The following is a 20,158-nucleotide window of genomic DNA, read 5'->3' as shown; positions in this document are numbered from 1 at the left end:
GGTCAGAAGGTCGTTGTTTGTCTTCGCCTATCAATTAAGGAATTACTCAGTAAATAAACAGCTGAAATTCTATTTAATAATACTGCAGAAAACTTAATTATAAGGTCTCCATCGAGCTAAATGAGCGTGTTTTCAGTGCTGGGCGTAAATGTGGGTTCTGCTTTTTGATCTGGTTTCTCTCACCTACAGCAGGAGCGTGTGCGCGTTTAATGCAAAGACACTGGTGTGTATTGGGCACAGATGAAGACGACGCGTAAAATAACCGCACTTCGCGTATGTTTGCTTTGATCCGTCTGCGCGCTCGGTTTTCTTGTCGGGAAGCAGACGACAGATCCCAAACACCTCCCTCTCTGTGTGTAACGTGCGAGTTCATAGGCTCCACCACTGGCTCCTACAAACATGCTGCTGACGCCACAGTCAGTCAGTGAGGCGTACCTGGTCGGCCCGCACCGTCCCCTCTGGCGCGCTCCGGGAGAACAGCATGTTTGCAGATTGGCGACGGCTGCTGCTGTTGCGTGCTGAAGCCTACTGAGCATCTGTGCCTTTAAAGACTCATAAGTGCGCCTCTATCCGAGCCCGCAGTCAACTTCCCTCAACTCCGACGCGCTCGGCGAGTAGAGTAGAGCTACCTTCACCATAAAGGCACTGGCTCACCTTCACAGCTAGACCCATGGAATAATAACTATGGAATACCACTGGATACTGCTGTCTGTCTTTTTACAGTTAACCTTCCATCCAGGTAAGACATTTGCACTTGATGCGCCAGTTTACGCATAGGCAACTTGTTGCTGTTCTCTTTGGAACAAGGGAAGGCTTGGATATCTTTTGGTGATCACATATATTCACTTCCTTTTAGGCCAACAAGATAAAGATTAGCCATATTTTTTGGTGAATTGACTTGCTCGACTTGCTCCGCGTCGCCGTTTTTGATGCATTTCTCCACACTTTTCTTTGTTCGGGGAAGTGGTGCAACGAGAGCGCAACGCTGCCGATAAGCCAACCTGGAGTCACTGAAACCCGATGAGGAAACCGGATACTTTGGCTGATGATCTGGATGCGAGCGCGGTGCTTTAATAATGAATGTTTTATTCAGAGAACGGGGCGCCGTTAACAAGAAAGTAATCAAACAGGGGTGGTGAAGGAGGATGCGGAATAATAGCTTCTTGGTCGCGCTATGTTGGATGTAGGCGACAGGTTCATGCGGATTTTCCCCCCAGTTGTTTCGCACGTAACCGTAATTATGTAAATGTGTTGGCAAGTCCTGATTCCTAGGAAGCATGCAAACGAGCAGCCTGTGTGTCGACAACTGCTTGGCATCCCTAGCCCACGTAATGTCTCACTCGTTGGATAAATATTGTCACATGTGAGACAGCAAAGTGCACTTTTAGAGCATCTTCTCGGCAGTGTAGTTTTGGTTGTCGTGCTTGAAACCACATTGCAACTATCGTGACTTGGCATCAGCTTCAGTCTTAACCGCAGAGGTCAAGTTACATAAACATCTAAGTGCATTTTTACTGGTTCTTCCACAAACACTTGGGCTCGGTTTCTTATTTTATTTGAGGGTTTGTGTGTGTGTGTGTGTGTGTGTTTGTGTCTCGAAGTCAACTTGTTTTAATCTTGCCAGGAAACAGAGGTCGGTTTTTTCCCCATCAGATAGCTCGCGAATTTATGGAAAACAGTGCTGGAAAGCCACACACACGCGCGAGCGCGCGCGCACGCACGCACGCACGCACGCACGCACACGAACCATCTTCGCCGACAGCACAAGCGTCGCTGTTCGCCTCTGCGCTCCGCGCTGCGTCTGCGGATCGCACGCGGCTCAGGGCGGCACCAGGTGGGCTCTGTCGTCCGCCCGCTTCCATCGCATCGACGGTTTGATGATGGCAGTGGCTGGAGCGCGCTCACGGGAGGCCGTTCCTGTTCACGACATGTTAATATCATCAGAGAATTTAAATGACTGCCACATATCCAGGCGGTGTGCACGGGCTTGTCTGTCATGTGATGCAACAAGGCACACCACGAAGTTTGCCTTAAGCCCGTTGAGGCAGGCTGCAGATGTAACTTTCACCTCGTTTTCTTCCGCTGTGTGATAGAATAAATAAATAAGCGTCTAATAAAATCTATGAAATACCTCACACGGAGAACTAGTAGATCGTCTTTTTGTCTCCACCCTGTCGCGTTGAAAAGCAACTCTTCGCGTTAAATTCCACAGGTAGCCAAATATTTACGCACAGACTCTGCCAACACAGAGGTCAACAACATTAACAGTCTCTAAATAGACACATCTTTGCATAATGATACACTGCTGTTTGCTGTTCAGTGATTCAACGAATTTAGGGTTTCGGATGAGTCTGCCCTGCCACCACACCCTTCCCGTTGCCTGCCTTGAAGCGCAGACTGTGGGAATGAGAGAATAATTGAGCTCATATATATATAAAAAAAACCGAGTTTATTTATCATTATCATTATCATCAGCATCTTTGCCGACCACGCTCCTGCTGCAGTGTCACCAGTGGAAGCTGCAGCCACGGTCCTGTCAGGCCGATCACAACTGGCCTCAGGAAAGCAAGGAGGGCCTGAGTGCGCAGCGGTGCGCCTTGGCGATGATTTCTCGGGGAACTCACTTTCTCCACCTGCTTTCAGTTAGTGCAGCAGATTAAACGGTTTGGTCAGCGCCCTCTTTGGGAAGCAGCCACCCTGCAGTACAGTCCCGTCCAGCTCATGCTATGATTGACTTTATGCCATGACTAGAAAATGTTAAAAAAAGTTGTTTCATGTTCGCTTCTGCGTGACGTCGTTTGGTTTCCACGGCTAATACAGATTTCCTCAACAAGAGGTTGATGTTTCAATCCCTGCTGTCACACCAAGCCTCTTTGCCGGCATTATGATGTTAGTCACAATATAAAGGCTCAGTCTGGCATTTCATAAACAACCTGTTGCACAGGTGGAGTAAGGTGTGAAGGTGTTGGAGCTGTAGACAAACCTTCAGTGCGGTGGTTCTCAGATTGGGAGTTTGGACCCGAAAAGAGGTCCAAATATAAATCAGAGGGGCTCTTTTTTCCCCTTTTTACCTGCATATTGCATACGTCCAAATGTTTAAGTCTCCATAGCTCCTCCAAATTAAGCAAAAGGTTGAAAAGGAACTCTTGTTGAACTGCTTGTAGTTAGGCTAACCTGTGGTTTTAGCTGCATTCACGAAGTATATTTCCCTTGTTATAAGGGGTCAAGCCTTTAAAGCCGAGAACCGCTACTTTAACACAACAATTTTCACTTAAATGTAGGTGTTGTCAAGGGTAAATCTTTGCATCAAAAGACCTCTCAATCAATTTTGGGAAAGAGAGCCAGTGCAAATCCAGTGTTTTGTAGATCCTGTTCGATCCTGTTGTTAACCGTGGGATCAGGGATTGTACCTTTAAGCTGCTCTAATTCACAGGAATCTTGTGGGGTAGGTGTTGACACATCTCGACTTCACAGTGGTGAGAAAATGTTTGCGACGTTTTACTCCCGTCTCGTAGCTCTGCTTTCAAGTCATAAAATAAACTTTGATTCATCCCCCTGAAATTCTGAGACTTTAAAAGATCTTCAGACTGTCAAGACTTTGAATGGCGCTGTTTGAAAGCACTAATCCTATAAGTGAATGTAAATATCTGCAGTGTGGTCATGGTCATGCGTGGTGTTTTCCTCCAAAGCGTGGTAAAAACAGGAGTAGCCTGCAGCATTTAGATAACACAAAACTGCTTATCATGATTTTGTTTTTTGATTTGCAGCTGATTTCTCTCTCTATACCATCACAGGCAACACCAAGCCCACTATCACCCCCGCCGGCCCGCACATTGTCATCTCCCTCAACGCGCCCTTCGAGCTGCGTTGCCAGGGCGTAAAGGCGATGCAGTGGCAGCGGGAGGAGCGGCCGAAGGTGCGGGGAGAGAAGAGGATCGATGGCATGTCAACGCTGCACATCCCCAGAGCTCAGCCCGTCCACATGGGCCGCTACATCTGCCTGGAGGAGAGCTCCAGCGAGAAGGCCTCCATCTACGTCTACGTGAAAGGTGCGTGGACGGAGCTGTCACCATTTGCATTCAGCTGGTGCACATGTGTTCGAGATTTGCGGGGTGTTGGCGAGCGAGAGACGGCAGAAACAGAACTGAAATCTAGAGCATGCAGACTGCAGGGCAGAGCCGAGGAAATGCTTTGCCTTTTACCGCTGCGGTGACAGGGAGCACTGTGTGTGGGAGTGTTTACAGAGAAAGGTGTTTGTAACTTTGCCCAGGACAGGTACAGTAGATACCGGAGCTGTTTATTGAGTTCATGACTGAGTTTTACTGTATTTCCTCCTCTATGTGACTCTGCATCCCCTTGGCCCGCTGCCATCTCTGCAGGCGTGTATCATGAGTTGATCACAGTCCACTCATCCACATTTGAGGCAACAAGCGCTAACTGCTTTTTTAGATCAGAGGCTCAGATGTATAAAAATATTCATTCTGCTGATAAACTTGTGCTTTGATTACAATTTTCGGATAAATCAAGCTTTTACAACTCACTGCCGCTGCAGGGTAGATTTCTCTGTTTAGATGACTAAAGCCGGATAGCACAGCTACAGCCGAGTCATCAGTTTGGCAGGTCGGTCTTTGTGCCTGTTAATTCTACCAATTTGGAATTAAAAAAACAACTAAAAGATCCAAAAGATTTCAGTTTTGGTGATTTGGCAACACCCATGATTACCATGGTAACAGCAAGTGCAGTTTAATAAGCAGACATATCAGAAATACAACAGAAGAGCAACTGGTGTATCTGTTTCCAGCGAAGCTTAACAAACTTGTGTGGCTTCAAACAAAGCCCACGTTGTTGTGATCTGCTCTCCAGACTTACTGTTTTGTTTCGTAGACGCATTTTGATGAACGATCCCAATCCTTTTGACTGCTTCACAATAAAAGGTGTTGCAGTAGCTTCATACAGCACTGACATAATGTGGACAGAGTGAATACTGAGTGAATACCACCTGTTTTTATGCAAATGTTCAATTTACACTTAGTATAAACTAAGCAATATTGCAAAAACAGTTTTTATGCTTGGCCCCAGTTGGAGTATTGATAAAAATAAAATGCAGTGGAAACAGGCTTCATGGGCAGATCATGGCATGCAGTTGTACATGAAGCGTCTGCTGTGGAATTTTCCTGTAAACAAACAGCAAGTGCGTTTACATTCGCTGATAATCAGCAAAACACACTGTGTGTGTTGCTGCCTGAAGCCATCATGAAACAAAACCCTGTCTCCTTGCTTTAGTAAACAAGGAAAACATTTTGGCGTCAACCTGGCAGTAAATGTTAAGTACAGTGTGTTACCGTGTGTCAGTGAGCAAACGCTGCAGCTTCTCAAGAACATGAAAAGTCTCGTCTTTTGTCTCCAAACCTTTGGAAAAGTGAAAGGAGTCAGCCCAGAAGCCCCTCTTACAACAAGGCCTACATTTAAGAGTTCTATCTGCAGCCCAGATGCAAAACAGATACAGGGTTTAGGTACAGGTAGGTACAGGTTTCAAGAGTACTGCACCGAAAGCCTTTTCATGGAAATCATGTCGTCTTGTTGTGCCCTCTTCTCCTGCAAAGGTTTAATGGCACCCGATTGGAGAATTCTAAATCTTGGTAATCCAACTACGAACGGTTATGAAAAAACTAGCAATTCACATAAATCATGCGGCAAGAAGTCAAAATAACAAAATCTTGGTGGGGAAATATGGTGAAAAGTTTAGAGTGGTTATATGGCTGTCATAAAGTAAAGCTTCACAAACTCAGCATGCAGCCCCGCTCGCAGCTCTGACACCGGCTTTGATGCGTGATTGCATTTTTCTTGCCAGATCCCGACAATCCTTTCAGAAAATCGATGGTTTTCAACATCCTGAGTCGTGAGGGAGACACTGCTTCCATCCCCTGCCTGGCAACCGATCCAAGTCTGGACCACCTGCGCCTGGAAACGTGTTCCAGTGGAGCTCTGGCCTCTGGTCTCCAGTTTTCTGCAAGCCTGGAGCAAGGCATCATCATCCACAACACACAAAAGGCCTACGAAGGCTGCTATGTGTGCACAGGAAGACTCAGGGAAGAGTACGTCAGATCGCATGACTACTACCTGACGGTCAAACCAGGTAAAGTGGTGAAAATGCATTTGTGTGCATGCATGGTAAAGCTCCCTGGAAATCCAGTCACGTTTGTTTTGATTTCCTTTCAGTGCCCGTTGCTCCTCCTGTGATTGAGATGCAGGCACCCAAAAGAGTGATTCTTATCCGGGGTGAAAGTCTCTCCCTCACCTGCAACACCAGCAACGTCAACGGGGAAATCAAGCTAAAGTGGGTCACCCCGCCTGGCTCGGTGAGACCCTTCTGCTTTTTATTTTTTTTTGCTGTGTGCTGCTCTGTTGGTGGCAGATTCAGTTGGAAAACACTGCACATGGAGTATCTGTTGTTGTCTTGGAGGATTAAACAGGGCTTTGGTCTGTTTAAACACATATTTGACCTAAAGGTTAGGAAGAGTCAACCACTAACTCTCAGTTATCCTCAAGGTTAATACCCACCACCAGTGTTTTCTTCTGAATCCATTGTAAAACATAAATCAGCTTTAATGTGCATTTAGGAAATGCTGTGAGTCTTAATGATAACTAACGGCGAGCTGCATTGATTATTGTCTGAAAATTGATCAAAATTAAATTACCACAGCTGAGGGTCTTAAAGTGTCCTCAACGAGAAAACACAAGTGACAATCATGAGAAAAGTGTCGTTCTAATCCTCAAGTTTATTTTATTGTTTCAAATTCAACTTTTCACTGAGTGGTTTTCTTCCTGCGCACCTGGTGTCAGTGGTTGTCTGTTCTTATGAAAGAGAGCGAAAGGGGTCAAAGTTCATGCTGTCTAAGCCTTAGCATCTTGGCTGCGTGTGTACAACGTGCACTAGCGTGTGCATACGTGCGTGTGTGGGCAGCGGTGTGTGCGCGTGCAGGCAGTTGTGCGTCTGTGTCAGTATTTGTGTGCTTGGTGAGGATAGACACGCAGACGGGGTTAATCTCTAGAGATCTCTGGGCGTTGACAGGGTGCCGTCTGGTATCCACAGCAACCAGCAAAGGTTGACGGTGCTTCACGTATCCTGACGGAGCACTTCACCCACGTGCGCAGCGCCACGTTGCACATCGCAGCGGTCCGACCTGAAGACGCCGGGAGGTACCGATGTGAAGCTGAGAATGAAAAAGGGGTCAGCTCGCAGTCTGTGTGGCTCGATGTTTATGGTGAGTACATGAAGAGAAACTGCAGTTTGTAAACTAAAAAAGTGAAATATGTTAAAAATGAACCGGCCAATCTGGAGTCGGTCATTTTCAATAAAAGTGATTATCAAAGCAATAGGAAATAGGAAATATGCTTTTTCACTTTCTTGCAGAGAGTTAGATTTGAAGATATATATCACTCTCATGTTTGTATGGTAAATATGAGGCTATACCCAGCAGTCTGTTAGTTTAGCTTAGCATAATGTTACTAAACAGGCAAACAGCTAGCTTGGCTCTGCACAAACATAACAAAATCGAGCTACGAGCACCTCGACAGCTCACTAATTAGCATGTTCTATCTTGTTTGTTTAATAAAGTCACCCAGTTAGCTGTTCCCTGCATTTTCAGTCTTTATGCTAAGCTAAGCTAACCAACTGCGTCCTTATATTTAACCGCCAAGATGCCGAGAGGTATCGATCTTCTCGTCTTACTCTCTGCCAGAATGTGAATAAGTGTGTTTCACAAACTGTTAAACTCTTCCTCTACATGCTGTATGTGGGGTGATTAAGCATGTGTGCCTGTAAGTCTCTGGACGTACACCACTTAAATCATTTTGACTCCAACAACTATAATCTTCATTTTGCTTCTGCAAATCCTCTGACAATATCTCACTTCCTGATTTTTTCAGAGAAAGGATTCATCAACTTAACACCGGCAAGCAATAGAACCATCCAGGTGCGTTCAGGCGAGAGCTTCCCCTTAAATGTCGACATGGAGGCTTATCCAAAGCCGCACACCTTCTCCTGGAGCTTCATGGGCCACGAGCTGAGAAACACAACCGACCATGTCATCACCACACAAAACCATGAATACAGGTGGGAAAACACACTTGCTTCAAGTGCCCCAGTTTTCCCACATAGGTGAAAATGTTTGTCACATCGTTTGGTGGAATTTAACACCTTTTGGTTTGGCTGCAGGTCGGTGGAGGTGCTGATGCAACAGCTGCACTTGTCACAGCTCCCTGAGAAATACAGCTGAAATTCTAAAAATGCTCAGGGGCTCATATTGAAACGGGAACTGTCAGAATATAAATGGCTCTCACAGGAAAAGAAAGCGTGAAATATCAGCAGTGTTACCTCTGTGCCGCAGATTGATCCAATCCAAGGCTGCATGTTCATCTTAATTCCTTTTAGCTCACGGTTCATGGTGTTTGTTTTTAATATCGCCATAATGACCTTTAAACCTGTGTTGGACTCCCTTAAGCAAACTGTACATGAGGGAGCACAATCTCTTTATACTATACTCAAAATCAATAAATCCATATAAACGTTTGGAAAAACACTTTATGTCTCATGTAGCCTGGAGTATAACTGGAAATGCTTTGCATTTTCATGAACAGATGTGCATAAAAGCGCACAAGACGAACAAAAGACTGGTTGTGGTCTAAAATGCAAATATCTGAGCGTTTCAAGTTCTTTCTCAGGCAGCAAAGGAAAATTTGCTCTTTCCCGTCTATGCACAGCTAAAGCATTAAAAGAAAACATGTCTCTTAATAAAATGCTAATTGCATCCATGCTAAAGGAGAACTTGCTTTGCGTTTAGGTACAGCAGCGAGCTGAGGCTGGTGCGACTGAAAATGTCAGAGGGTGGAGTTTACACCTTTCAAGCCTCCAACGGTGACGCATCAGTAAACCACACATTCACCATCTTTGTGATCAGTAAGTGGGGTCATAGATTTCTTTAAAAGGTTTTTCATTCCCTTAAGCTGCACAATGAATTGCATTAATCCATCTTGCATTAACCGTTGGTAGTGGACATATGGGAATAGGTCTCACTGACCTTTTTCTTTGTGTCATGAGGTCTTGCTCTCTATCACACCTCACCCTGTTTCACTGAAAAGCTCTCATTCTTCTCTCTCCTGACATATTCTGACATTAACATGTGTTTGTTAGGTAAACCAGAGATTGTATCCCATGAGGGCCCAGTTGATGGACAGGTACGCTGTGTGGCGGAGGGGTTCCCTGCCCCTCGGATCACCTGGTACTACTGTGAACAGCCCTATGCCAGGTGAGGTTTTTTCTCTGTCGGCTTCTTACGATAAGTTATTCGGTGCTACACAACTGCCCTCCAAAGGCAGTTTCGGCTGTTTTGTTGTATTTGTTTGTGCTATACTCACTGGCTGGGAAATGTGATGTAATATGGCCCTGCACCAATCAAAATGTAGTAATACCAGTTGACTGAAATCTGGCCAATCAAACCACTCCCTCACACTCCTGATGAGTTTTTGATTAAAAAAATGTTTGGTAATAAATTTTATTAAAGTTAAATTTTTAATTTAACATTATTATGATAGGAAATATGGAAGATTTGTTCAGTTTTCTCGGGGCTTAAGAAAAATAGAGTATATATGGTTTTGTATCCCAATCAGAAAAAGTATCTGCTTTTCTGCATACTCATTGGCAAAATCTTCTCTTAACATAAAAAGCAAAGACAGAATATGCTGGCATGGTGTAATAACTGAACTTTGGAACTGCAGCCCAAAGCAGTCACATGGATTGGAAACTGATATTAGGCAGACTTGTCATCAGTCAAGATGAAAGAAAAGCAAAACTGCCAAACCAAAATAAAAAGCAGCTCTGTCATCTGTTATCTCATAAACAAAATGCTGTGAAGCAAGCCAGTTCCTCTTTTGACGTTTGCTAACAAATATCATGACTTTTGCAATGGCAGTGAGGCGTGTTTGTCAGGGTGCTCACCTGTAGCCGCAAGGTCGTGTTTCAGTTGTGGAAATGGTGTTAATATGGGGAACTTTCACACAGTTCTGCAATTTTCTTGGTGCTTTGTCAGATATTTTCCTCCATGCACAGACATAGCACCACCCTTTCATTGCAAGTCATCCACCCACCATTGAAGATCTGTACTTTATTTGTAGCTTCACATTCAGACTCTTACAGAATTCATATGTAGCGCGTCTCGAGGGTCCTAAAGGTCACACTAAAGACACATTGGATAGAGTCAGGAACAGTGATGACGGTGGAATGACGGATTGTGGGATTTGAAGGGCCTGACTTGTGATTGGTTGACAGTGATAAGATGACCCCCATGTGACAGGGGATTGTAACGAGTTGACTTGTGATTGGTAGGGGCCCAGGACATCTGCCTGGATACAACTGGATGCGGCTCATGTCGTGTCAAACATAAAGTGTGTCGAAGGAGGAGCACCTGGTTGCTATAGCGACACCAATCCCAAGCAGCACAGGCAATGAATCATAAGTGATTATCCAAACTTTAATTATAATTAAATCCACTTAATACTCATTACATGCAGGCACGCAAATGTATGTACAGAAACAGAAAGTAATGTGACCCGAGTGAGCCTATAACAAGAGAGCATCTAGGTAATAACAGCTGCTTTTAATGGTCTGTACAGTGAAATAGGGGGGCCAGGGCTGTTGTTAAACATTTCACCTTTATGTCATGGGAACAGCAGGAATTTGCTTTTGTTCTTATGACATCGGGTGAAACTTACTGCTGGCTGTGTAGTGACATATAAGGACATGCGTCTGTGGTCCTGCATATTTTGTAAAGCTACCTTGTTCGCACTCACACAAGTGTTTTCAAGACACAGGAAAGGAATGTGTGTCTTGCAGCGTGCTCCTGACAATTGATGAAAACCTCCGTGATCCCGTCAGCCCTTTGTCAACAGTGTGTAATCATCTGCCTCCAGGTGCTCCCAACAGGTGAATGCCACCCAGGAGGAGCAAAATGTCATCACAGTCACCCTGTTCAGCCCCATGTTTGGGAAGACGGAGGTGGAGAGTCGGGTGAACATCAGCAGGGGACGGTTCAGTACCCTGGAATGTGTGGCTACGGTGGAGGGCGAGCAGGCCTACACACTCTTTTCCATCAGCGGTGAGTTGATGTGCACGCTCATGTAAGTAAAGCAGGACACAGTTTGTGAGTAAGTCTGCACACAGCTAAAAAGGGGCCACGTGATGTTGAAGGGGGCGCCTGCCGGTCCCGTGTTTTGTTGCTGAATTGATGTAATCCTCTGCTTGTCCTCACCTTCAGATTAGAATTAATCGCAACAGTCAACTGGTACAAGAGAGGAAGAACAGACATGAAAATCTCCCTTTTTCTGATTGCAAACCTTCATCCAGCTGATGCTAATTTCATTAAAACTTAATAGAGCAATCTCAGTGATGTTTAAAATTCTGTGACTCCCTGCTCCTTGCAGTGAAAAACAAAGTTATGCTAGCAGCTGTGCCCCTCCATAAACCCCACATGCAATATAATCCTCAACTCCAAATATTTACTACAAGCATGATTCTGGCACGGATTAACCCATAAATGTGGTCTTACTACAAGTTTGGTCGTCTGTAATCTGTTAGGTAAACATTAGCAAGAAGAGATACCTCAGACACGATTGGCCACGATAAGATGTTGTCACTTACAGATAGGAATTAGCTTTAGTCCATTGTTTACTTTATGACTCCAAATCCGCCCAGTTATAACGGCCTGCCCATCTGCTCTACAATGTCCCCAAAGTGGTGTGAGTGCAGGATCTGAACGCGCAGCAAAGCCGTCCCCGTCGAGACCCGAGTTTATGCAGGAGACGGGGGGCTACAGCGGGTATGTGGGCGAGCTTTATGAGGGAGGAGAGTGTATGAGGCCTGGCAGGACAGGCCTTTGGGAGCGTGTGCCCAGGATTTATGCGCTTCACAGAGTAACAGCAGACCAGGCGGAGGCGCTGAGAGTGTGGAGCGCAGTAGGAGTCCTGGCGGTGCTGGGCGTTCTGGGGCTGTGGGAGGCTTGGAGGTGTCAGTGAGCTGCAGCAGAGAATACACAGAGCTTTAGAAACCACTGACAGGTTTACAGGGGATTAGTTCCTGCAGACTCTGCATTCTCAGATTTGAAGTGGAGAGAAAGCTTCTTATCTCTAAAGAGCTTATTACACCCCACTGTACAGAGGAGCAAAACAATAAGGCATCACAAACAGACAGACACAAAGGAACACGTAATTACTCACCACCACAGCTGTAAAAGCAACAGCAGTGCGGTCGAACACGACACAATCAGAACTGATTTTAAGCAGTTTAAGCAATAAACTGCAGCATTTGCAAACAAAATAAAAAGCAGAACAGTGTGTAGATATATATAATTGGATTAGTTTGCTGTGATTTCACCAAAGTGGGCTTCACTGTGACTTAGCCCTCTCTGGGCTTTACCTTAATGCCCCTTTGCAATGTCATTTAGAGTGTAAACATGACAAACCATTGAAAGAGTCACAGACTGACTCTGTTGTCGCTGCTCTTGTATCTAACATGATTGTATCTGTCTCCCTGCAGAGAGAACTGTTCCCCATGATCTATTCACCCCCCTGCTAATTGGCTCCGTATCAGCAGCAGGCATCCTCTGTCTCGTCCTTATCATGCTGTTCTACAAGTACATGCAGGTAAGGCAGCAGTGCTCCTTTCGTGCAAGGCGCACCCTCTTTTACCAAAAGTCAAGAAAAAGAGTGGAGCATGTTGAAACTCCATGAGGTTACTTGTAATTTATGTTTCATTGTTTTTCCACCTGCATTCCTGCCAGAAACCCAAATACCAGATTCAGTGGAAAGTTATTGAGGGCATCCATGGAAACAACTATGTGTACATTGACCCCACCCAGCTGCCGTACGATCACCAGTGGGAGTTTCCTCGAAACAACTTGCGTTTTGGTGAGCGCCCTGCACTCCCTTTTCAAAATTACCTGCCGTGTGTGCTGCATAGAGGCCTCTATGATTCCATTGTGCTAGTTATTGTTCTTCTGATATGCTCAAATTTACATCCTGCTTTTCAGGTTTTATCTGTAAATCATCACAGGAACAGAGTGATGTGGAGATAAATGTTTTTTTTTTGTCAGTAATAAGGCCAAACAGTGCAGTCGGCATGACATCACCGCTGCCTCCCTCGGGCTACTTCATGCTGATTGACAGACGCTCTGTTTTCTGTGTATATGGACACAGCATTAAGGTTTCAGCCATGAGTGTGGTCATGACCGACCAACCAGTTCCACAGCTCATTAATGATGAAACCCCACTCCCTCACTGCAAACATAATATTGTTGACATATTCTGGGTGTTGTTTTTGACAAACCTCCTTAAACAGGATCCTGCGTGTCCTGGTGACTGCGTACACAGCCCGGGGGCTAAGACTGCTGTTGTCCAAGAAACGCTGGCAGCGGGCCAGTTTGTGGGAGGGAAACATGATGGGGAATAACAGTTTTGTGTCTGTCCTCTTGTCTTCAGGGAAGACGCTGGGATCTGGTGCATTCGGAAAAGTGGTGGAAGCCACCGCATACGGACTCTCCAAAGCTGATTCAGTCATGACGGTGGCTGTGAAAATGCTGAAATGTAAGCGTGTCGACACACATGCAAATGAAGTGGGACTGGCACAGCGTAGCTAATTTGACGATGTGACAAATGTGCATAGTAGCGGTGCACCTTTCAAGTCGGGAGTAATAAATAAATAATTTGCCCGCAGGTGCTCAGGCAGCTATTATGTGGATATTTTCATTTGGTGACTTGCACACTGCTGCCAAATCAGTGTATTTGATAGGCACTTTTTTATTTTGATTAGAGTCCTGCACCCTCATCATAATATGTAGTCATAGTTCAACCTGAGGTAATCGTTATGTTATGTTGATTATGTTCTAATTTGTTTTCCCCCACAGCAAGCGCTCACTCCACAGAGAAAGAAGCACTGATGTCAGAGCTGAAAGTCCTCAGTTACTTGGGAAACCACATGAATATTGTCAACCTGCTGGGAGCCTGCACTGTTGGAGGTGTGTGTCCTGCATTATCGTTTCAAGCCTGCGGAAGGGAAACTAAAAACATCAGAGATTCATGTTGCTGCTGTCACTGTTGTGCTTTATTTTACCAAATTACTCAGCTTTTTACAAAAGCCACGAGTCACACATTTGGAAAGATCATTGTCATGAGCGACGTGTCCTTGTCTTCAGGCCCCACGCTGGTGATCACAGAGTACTGCTGCTTCGGAGACCTCCTTAACTTTCTACGCAGAAAGAGGGAATCCTTCATCTGCTACAAGCTCGAGGAAGACTGCTACTACCGCAACGTCATGCCGCAAAGAGACGCAGCTGGGTCAGGTTCTTTTTTGTGTTAAGAGCAGTTTATTGTGTTTGAAAGAGAAAAGAGAGTACTAGTATTTACTATCCAGAACGTGCGTAGGAGGAGGGTATTTGGACAGCAGCGTGCCTATGTGTGGCTGTGCTCAGCTGAGACCAGACTGCTCCTTTCCTCTTCACAGCGACAGCTTGAACGGCTACATGACCATGAGGCCTTCTGCTGCTGGCAACCCGCCGCTCGGCTCATCCTCCGAGAAGAGGCGCTCACTACGCAAAGGCAAGCGAGCCAGCCATTCATCAAATTTCACTCCTAAAATATTCAGAAAAGCAGCAAGACTTAGAAGCAGAATAATTGTCAGCCCGTTTGTCCTCTCAGGTGGCTCCTACGTCGAAGCGGATGCAGAGAGTGAGATGTTTGACGAGGACGGCCTGTCTCTAGACACCGAGGACCTTCTCAGCTTCTCGTACCAAGTGGCCAAAGGCATGGAGTTCTTAGTCTCCAAAAATGTGAGTGCGAACTCCAGACATCATACTTGATTTTTGGGTTAAACTGATGCGAACTTCTGCAAACGACAAATGCAGGACACGGATCGTGTTGTCACAGCTAGTAAACGGATCTAAAAAGCGTGTTGGAGCATGCTCTTGAAACATTTAGATGTTGTGGAGGCAAGATACTGTAGCCAGTGAGCTCATGTGTCAGTGTCAGTGGTTGAGTGTTACAGATTCAAATGTGGACATTCAGTACCAAACTGCATTAGAAAAAGCACTTAGTCAGAACATATGATTGATTGGTCATGTACTGGATAGTGTAACGTGTGTCATTAGATACTAAAGGTAGTGGTGCATTTGTTTTTCAGTGCATCCACAGAGACCTGGCTGCCAGAAACATCCTCCTGACTCAAGGAAGAGTGGCAAAGATCTGCGATTTTGGCCTGGCCCGAGACATCACCACAGACTCCAACTACGTAGTCAAAGGCAATGTAAGTCTGCGCTAAAGGTGTGACACTTGGGAGTTTGAGACGGATACATCCAGTGGTGGCATCCTGGTCTTAAATCAAACCATGTTTCATGGTTTGGAACTGTCTCAATAAATTTGCAAAATAATGAATTACTTTGTTGGTGTGGCCGTGTTTAGTCCATCACATCTTTGCATGCTGGAGCTAAGATGTATGCTAACTGCATTCTTAGAGACTGTTCTAACTCACTAAAATGTAAATTTACAAGATAAAGATAAGGCCTAATTTCCAGACGTCAAAGGCACACAGTTTAATCTTGATTGTGATTTGCAACATATATATTCACCTTTGTTCCACAAGCTATCAGTAAGTTCAAACTTAGCCTACTTTCAACGCAGGTGTCGATTCAGTGTCACTCAGTTAAAGCAGGTTGCAGCACACGTCCTTATGTTGATTAAGTTGCCACTAAATTTTCAGACAGTGCAAAGTCACAGGTTGAACTGTTGCATTTGTAATTGATCCAACTGACTAAGCTAGCGTTATCTTGCTAAGTAAAGTGAAGCGTGGATAAACATGGAACACCCTGTGGTTCATGCACTGACTTGACACTCGTTTAATAACAATGTAAACTGTTAAAAACGAAACAATATACCTCACATTATGAAGACATTATTCCAAATGAATGTCTGAATGGTGCTAGCTAGCTTAGCATTATCAGATATTTTCCCCTCACTCTAAATTTATGGAGACATTTCTTCATATATTAATAAATAATAAAGACGACATAAAAAAAAAGGTCATATCAATGTTGGAACGCCAGTGTTGCACGTCTTACTTTTGTGTACTTACCTTCAACTTTATTTGTGTCGTACTTTTCCAAAAATCAAGGTGCAACTTACCTTTTAGCTTATTTAGTTTTTTCTCCACTTCTGCAGTGACCTCAGTTGTACTGTGCTGCCTTGTTATTCTAATACTTTATTCAAATCATCTGCCTCGGGACACAACGTACTACACAGTATTTACCAAATGTCACCAGCTGGGGATTAATAAGGTTGATCTTATTTTATCTAATCTTAAATCGCTTGTCAGTGTGGCTTGTGGCCAGAAAATATTTAGTAAATTACTATATGCAAATCGTTTGATGTGTGTGTCTTTGCATTTTTTTCCGTAAGTGTTGGGTATGGGGGTCACAGATGGAATGAGTTCTGCGTGTTCTTAGATCCTCAGGTGAACAGTGTGCAGGTCCGACACTGGCTGGTTTGATCCCAACCACAGTAAATAATAATAATAAAAACATCCCTGGGGAAAGGTGTTGGACAAGGGGTTCACCTTGCCATCTGCTCACTAAGTGCTCTCCTTTTAGGCTCGTCTACCCGTAAAATGGATGTCTCCAGAAAGCATCTTTGAGTGCGTGTACACGTTTGAGAGTGACGTGTGGTCCTATGGCATCTTGCTTTGGGAGATCTTCTCACTGGGTATGTCTATCCGTCCCTGTGCGTGTGTGTGTGTGTTTGTCTGGCTGTCTGTGTGTTTTCGGAGGTGCATAATGTAACTGAACCTCTCTCTGAATGTAGGGAACAGTCCTTACCCTGGTATGCCTGTGGATGCCAAGTTCTACAAGCTGATAAAAGAGGGATACAGAATGGATGCTCCAGAATTTGCACCCAGTGAAATGTGAGTTTTTGCTGAAATGATATACGAGTGTGTTGAAGTCAAATGCGAGTGTGCGTCACAGGATCACAGGAGAAATGGTGGAATCGGATAGAGGGAGGTGATGAGGCTGCAGTGAATGCTATGTGGGGAATTTGAAAAGCAGCCCGCTCTCATCCTGTTGCATTTGGCTTTCCACATGCTTTGCAAAAACTGATATGTTAAAACTTTTAGGTGGAGCATAAAACAGAACATACACACAGAAGAAAGAGGATGAAGACAAATAAAAGTGTTTGTGTGTGCGTATGCTGCTGTGCAGGTATCAGATAATGAGGTCCTGTTGGGATCCTGACCCCTTCAACAGACCCCCCTTCAGAAAGGTCGTGGAAAGGATTGAACAACAGCTTTCAGATGCCACCAAGCACGTAAGTCGCACCGCTTTGATGTTGTTTTTGTTCGCTAAACAAGCTTAAAAATGTAATTCCTGAAAAACAATGAACTGGGAGCCGCTCAGCAGGATTTTTGAGTTAGCAAAACAGAAGCAACTCCGGGGTGGTAAAAGGATAAAAGCTCATTTGATGGGGTCATGTGACAGGAAAATATGCTAACGCTAACCACTAAACCAAGATTAATGGCCACCAGGCCCATTTCACGCCAAAATCTTCTTCTTCTGTTTTCTTCTGGGCTTCTTTTTTATGCTAACACATAGCGTAGAAATAGGCCGGGGGCCTCTCGCGGCACGAGCAGGTGTGTTTGAACTCTTAGCTCTCACCCCCATTGCTTCATGACTTCCCTCTTAGACTCCAACAGCTCTGGAAGTTCGGCATTAGCTTCAAAGGGACAGGCGGACATTTTCAGAAATGCACTGATGTGCCTTCTTGGCGAGAGTTGGGTGAAAAAAATCAATACTGCTCTCAAGTTCAATTAGAATTTGCCAGGAGACTAAAGAAACATCTTCCTTCGCTCTCCTCTAAAGCTCGTAAATTAACACGTTCCGTCTTGTTCGTTTAATCCGCGCAAACTTGAACTTGAATAGATGACAAGCTGTGGTTTTGCAGGGGATTGTGTGCTGGACTTTTCTACGCCGCCGCTTGTGGGTTTTTTTTTTTTACTTTTTGTAGGCGATAGATTAAATAGACAAGATGAAACGTGTTCGAGTGAACTTTATACGAGCTGGTTGATGAATTATTTTTCTTGCGCGGCTGTCAGACTGGTCCAGAATGAAATATGTCAACTGCTATAAATGGATTGCCATGAATTTGTGCTGCGAGTTCAAAATAGCTACATTTATTTAAACTCACAATGGTGAACAGGGTTTTGCTTTGGACAGACAGGTTAGTTGTTGCCATCTGATTCCAGTCTTTATGCTAAGCTAAGCTAACTGTGCTCCCTCTCCCCTCTTTCTCTCCACCACTGCTTCCTTCACATTCAGATTTACCTGAACTTTAGCTCCAGGCTTCCTGTGGCATCCAGAGCCAGGGAGGAGCCCAGTTCTCAGAGCACGGCTTGTCACCATCTCGACTCAGCCGGCAGTAACAGCCCTGCGACCCAGCCCTTACTGGTCCAGCATGAGGTCTTCCTGGAGGGGACAACCCTCAGAGCCCAACGGGTGTAAGGACCCACCCAACCTGTCTGGCTGCCTCATCAAGTGCCTTTAATGTTCCGCCACCAACCACCCAACCACTACACCCGCCCACTGTCCCTGTACCAGCAACATTTGTTGTAACGTGTTGCAGAAGAATGGTAATTGCCATCTTTTACCAGAAAGAACAACAAAAGACAAATGGCTTTTATCATTGGTATCGCTATTATTGCCTGCTGATTACAGGGAAGACAGTCGGACTAATGCTCCCCTGCCCATCGCAAAGAACTGTTCAGGCACCGGGGAGGATGGAGGGACACCAACTGTTACTCTAAAACTGTCATTAAGTACATTATTACGCTGTTATTTTTTTTCTTTCTTTTATTTTTTTTTGAGTCAAATTTTTCCTACACATTTCATAAAAGGTTGTTTGGTTTGTTTTTTTTTAGCACTCCATTTTGCATTTTGTGTTTTGTTATTCTTTGTTGCTCTTCTGTCCTGGATATTTATGTAGCGTTCTTGTTTTGGTTGGCTGTTGCAATTTGGAGGCAAAAAAAAAAAGCACTTGAGGCACTTGAACTTCACACCATTACACACACCACACAATGCAGCTTATGTTACTTTTTACTCTTGTTTTGTCAGTATTATTTCCAACTGTTCAGACCTGTTAATGAAGGAGATATTTTTCGGGGGCCAATTTAAATTGAAATAGCAAGACACTGGTATATAAGCTATTAGACAGCATGGTCGGTCATGCCTCCAGTCCATAAGTGCTTCAAGGCGATTAGGAGGTACATTTCTGCTTTTTTTAACGTTGGAGCTGTTAGCACATGACATGGATCGGCCCATGATTACTTTACACGCACAGTTGTCTTCAGAGATGTGGTGTAGACACGGTACGCTAGCTTTTCATTTATGCGCTTGTTGACTGTATATGTGTACATATCTGTAGGTAATATTAGTCATTGATAAACAGTGAGATGGGAAGCGTCAGAGTTAAACATTAGACAAAGGAGACACTCTGAGAAGCCTGTGACTCCTGCTGTTCATCCGGGCTTTGTTACGTAAGCATGTAATGATGGTGTATAGTTTCACTTTTTGACAGCTGGACTGCTGGAGAGCCTTCTTGTAAAGGTGTAAATAACTGTTCAGGTTGATCGCATTGCTCTCCTACCACATCCAGTGTAGGATCTTTGTTTACAAGCATGAGACAGGTACTGCCATTTCTGAGGTGCGTTTTCTCGACTTTTGGCCTTCTTCCTCTTCGTGAAGGACCAGGAAACAGGAACCTTTCTGTTTTGGCTGACAGGCAGTTGCTCATGTGGAATGCCATTACTTGGACAGCGATGTTCCCTGAGGTGATGAAAAGAAAAGAAAAGCGGAGGGTCTTCAAGGAGCGAATGACGAGCCGACACCGGGGTACAGAGCTCAGTCTCAGCGTGTCGGTCATCTCATTGTTCTCCGACCAGTAGCTGGCTTCCTAGCAGTCCTTCTCTTCTTTGTATCCAGCTGTTTCCTCCATCACAAGTGGGACTTTCAGCACCTCTCCACCAGTATCACTCCAGATCATTACGACTCCCCTCAACCCACAGGTGGATGTT

At 44.8% G+C, this 20,158-nt stretch overlaps 1 protein-coding gene across 2 annotated transcripts; it reads left to right on the top strand.

The window, feature by feature from the left end:
- The first annotated feature begins 456 nt into the window (after positions 1 to 456).
- Positions 457 to 19,205, top strand: kita (KIT proto-oncogene, receptor tyrosine kinase a). 2 transcript variants are annotated; one of them, XM_041935194.1, is made up of 21 exons: positions 457 to 739; positions 3,795 to 4,049; positions 5,852 to 6,136; positions 6,220 to 6,359; positions 7,094 to 7,265; positions 7,930 to 8,116; positions 8,844 to 8,959; positions 9,194 to 9,308; positions 10,969 to 11,153; positions 12,590 to 12,696; positions 12,834 to 12,960; positions 13,531 to 13,635; positions 13,956 to 14,066; positions 14,244 to 14,385; positions 14,552 to 14,646; positions 14,746 to 14,876; positions 15,227 to 15,349; positions 16,689 to 16,800; positions 16,900 to 16,999; positions 17,295 to 17,400; positions 18,408 to 19,205. In XM_041935194.1, exons 1-21 carry the CDS (start codon positions 685 to 687, stop codon positions 18,588 to 18,590), a joined length of 2,952 nt encoding a protein of 983 aa, XP_041791128.1. In that variant the 5' UTR covers positions 457 to 684; the 3' UTR covers positions 18,591 to 19,205. The 2 variants fall into 2 exon arrangements, with proteins under 2 accessions (XP_041791128.1, XP_041791127.1); XM_041935193.1 differs by having other exon boundaries at positions 7,073 to 7,265.
- Positions 19,206 to 20,158: the final 953 nt, after the last annotated feature.

The sequence above is a fragment of the Chelmon rostratus genome, chromosome 4, assembly GCF_017976325.1.
Source record: "Chelmon rostratus isolate fCheRos1 chromosome 4, fCheRos1.pri, whole genome shotgun sequence".
NCBI lineage: Eukaryota > Metazoa > Chordata > Actinopteri > Chaetodontiformes > Chaetodontidae > Chelmon > Chelmon rostratus.
This window is presented reverse-complemented; position numbering and strand designations above follow the sequence as displayed.

What these genes read in the sequence shown, in the direction of transcription:
- kita (XM_041935193.1), top strand. Translation starts at nt 685, where the DNA reads ATGGAATACCACTGGATACTGCTGTCTGTCTTTTTACAGTTAACCTTC. An exon ending in GGGTCACCCCGCCTGGCTCG is followed by an intron (nt 6,360 to 7,072) that starts GTGAGACCCTTC and finishes GGGCGTTGACAG; the next exon opens with GGTGCCGTCTGGTATCCACA. An exon ending in GAGGCGCTCACTACGCAAAG is followed by an intron (nt 14,647 to 14,745) that starts GCAAGCGAGCCA and finishes TTGTCCTCTCAG; the next exon opens with GTGGCTCCTACGTCGAAGCG.